The sequence below is a fragment of the Mandrillus leucophaeus genome, unplaced genomic scaffold (genome assembly GCF_000951045.1).
Source record: "Mandrillus leucophaeus isolate KB7577 unplaced genomic scaffold, Mleu.le_1.0 Scaffold163, whole genome shotgun sequence".
Lineage (NCBI taxonomy): Eukaryota > Metazoa > Chordata > Mammalia > Primates > Cercopithecidae > Mandrillus > Mandrillus leucophaeus.
Window position 1 is genome coordinate 2,627,302 of NW_012101621.1, and position 3,172 is coordinate 2,630,473.

The 3,172-nt window shown below is 40.0% G+C and overlaps 1 gene segment (V, D, J or C); it reads left to right on the top strand.

The window, feature by feature from the left end:
* Positions 1-2,021: 2,021 nt before the first annotated feature.
* LOC105536818 lies at positions 2,022-2,783 on the top strand. The segment is given in 2 exon segments: positions 2,022-2,137; positions 2,476-2,783. Coding segments are annotated over 2 exon segments (384 nt in total).
* Positions 2,784-3,172: the final 389 nt, after the last annotated feature.

A 3,172-nucleotide genomic window follows, 5' to 3' on the forward strand; every position in this document is an offset into this window, starting at 1 on the left:
TATCAACATTGGTTCACATAATATACAATTTATTCTTTTAAAGCATATTACTTAGGAATTTTTAGTATATTTGCAAAGTTGTGAATTGATTACTAGCTAATTCCTGAAAATTTTTATCACGTCAAAAAGAAATCCCATACTCATTAGTAGTCCCTCCCTGTACTTACCCTGGCACTCCCAGCCCCCAATTCCTGGCAACCATTAATTAACTCTTTATCTGCAAAGATTTGACTATTCTGAACATTTCACACAAATGGAATCATACAATACATGACGTTTTGCGTCTGGCTTCTTTCACATAGCATAATGTTTTCAAGGGCCATCCATGTTGTAGCATGTGTTAATACTTCATTCCTTGTAATGGCTGAATAATATTCCATTTTATAAATATGCCATGTTTTATCAGTTTATCAGGTGATGGGACAGTTGTTTATACTTTTTGGCTAGTGTGAATAATGCTGCTATTAGCGTTTATGTACAAGTTTTTGTGTGAACATATGTTTTAATTTCTTTTGGATGTATACCTAGAATTGCTGGGTCATATGGCACATCTATGTTTGATGTTTTGAGGACCTACCAAACTGTTTTCCAAGTGGTTGCACCATTTTAAATTTCCACCAGCAATATATGAAGTTTCTAACTTCTCCACATTCTTGCCAACACTTGTTATTTGTATGTAGGTCTTTCTTTAATTGTGGCCACCTTTAATATTGAATAGTATTAATGAGAGGCCAATAAGTATGAAAAATAGGTATGAAAAAATTTCGTAGAGATAATAAATTTATTTCTGGGACATCTTGATAAATAGTTTAACATATTGTTGAAGTTTTCATTTTTTTCTCTCTGTTTTCCTCCCTTTTTCTCAGATCTTTTTTCCTCTTGAAATGGGGTCTCACTCTGTTGCCTGTGCTGCAGTGCGGTGGCCTGATCTCAGCTCACTGCAACCTCTGCCTCCCAGGTTCAAGTGATACTCCTTCCTCAGCCTCCTGAGTAGCTGGGATTATAGGTGTGTGCCACCACACCTGGCTAATTTTTGTATTTTTAGTAGAGATGGGGTCTTACCGTGGTGGCCAGACTGATCTCAAACTTCTGACCTCAAGTGCTCTGCCTGCCTTGGCCTCCCAAAGTGGTGAGATTACAGGTGTGAGCCACTGCTCCCAGTTCTTTTTTCCTGTTATATCTCTCTTCTTTCCTTTAGTTTTTAAAAAAATTACATAATCAAACATGTGTATTTTAACATTAACCAATATAGGGATGTACAAAAAAAATTAACTCACTCAACTCTTCCACTGCAACTCCTAACATAACCAATGTTAGTAGTTTATTCAATATATCCTCACACTTTTAAAACTCTGTGCATATGTACATAAGTTTGTGATAAAAATATTCAATACCCATCACTCTGCAACTTACTTTTGAATATTTTGAAGATTATTTCTATATTAGCTGTTGTAAGTACACTTGAATGGTAGATAAATTTCCTTCTCTTTCTAGCTTTCAAAATACATATGACACACAAACAAACAATATTTAGTATATGCACACACACACTGCATCTCTAATTGATCCTGGATTTCATTTTGTTGTATCATAAGAAAGGAAACTGTTAGTATGGTCAAATTGACTTGTTTTGACTTTGCCTTATGTTCCCATTTGTTTTCTCTGTTCTTTACATATTTGACGTTCACCACAATCACTTGGATTAAAATGTGTGGATTATTTTTTGGAGATAGGGACCTCACCATGTTGCTTAGGCTGGTCTCCAGTTCCTGGCCTCAAGGGATTTTTCCACCTCAGCCTCTTGAGTAGCTGGGATTACAGGCATGAGCCACTGTGCCCAGCTTAAAACCTGTGGATTTATCAGTAGAAAATGTTCATGTAAAGATATTCCTGTAAGGGAACCCATCGCTCCTCCAGTGGAAGGAAGCTTGAACTCATGCCTTCAAGAAAGAAGCTCCTCCCCTTGTATTTCTATTGGGTTTTGCATTCAGACTGAGCTTCCTTCACTCACCCATATGAAGTGTCTACCTTCTGCAGACTCCAGTGGCTCAGGAACCGGGGATGCAGTGCCAGGCTCGTGGTGTCCTGCAGCAGATGTGGGGAGCTTTCCTTCTTTATGTCTCCATGAAGATGGGAGGTAAGTCTCAATCTAATAGCAAATGCTGCTAGGAATTTTCAAAACAATTTCCTTTCAGCTAAATTATTGCCAATTTTGACATTTGTAAAGAGAGTATTTCCTGAATATGCATTTTCCTAATGTGGTGCTAATTGTCCTCCTATTACTATGGCTGCTGCTGTTACTGCAACCATTTATTTCAGTCTAAGAAATTCTCCCATCAATGGCAGTTCTTTCGTGACCACATGGAGGCATCATTTAAAAAATTATTTCAATAGTTTTTGGAAGAAACCTCATTTTTAATAATGATGGGGCTTCTGGGAGTGCTGCCCTAATAACAATCATGTATCTTGTCACAGGCACTGCAGGACAAAGCCTTGAGCAGCCCTCTGAAGTGACAGCTGTGGAAGGAGCCATTGTCCAGATAAACTGCACGTACCAGACATCTAGGTTTGATGGGCTGTCTTGGTACCAGCAACGTGATGGCGGAGCACCCACATTTCTTTCTTACAATGCTCTGGATGGTTTGGAGGAGAGAGGTCATTTTTCTTCATTCCTTAGTCGCTCTGATAGTTATGGTTACCTCCTTCTACAGGAGCTCCAGCTGAAAGACTCTGCCTCTTACTTCTGTGCTCTGAGAGACACAGTGACTATGAGGCCTCCTTAACTGTGCCAGAATTCAAAAGACAACCAGTGGAGTACAGGTGGGCTTGAGAAGTTCTAGAACTTCCTGAGTGTATGTTTGCTTACCCTCTAATTTTAAACTTGTTTAGAATATGTAGCATAGGGCTCTTAGACTGAACCCCATTTTTTTTTTTTTTTGAGATGGAGTCTCGCTCTGTCTCCCAGGCTGGAGTGCAGTGGCGCGATCTCGGCTCACTGCAAGCTCCGCCTCCCGGGTTCAGGCCCTTCTCCTGCCTCAGCCTCCGGAGTAGCTGGAACTACAGGCGCCCGCCACCACGCCCGGCTAATTTTTTGTATTTTTAGTAGAGATGGGATTTCACCGTGTTAGCCAAGATGGTCTCGATCTCCTGACCTCATGATCCGCCCACCTCG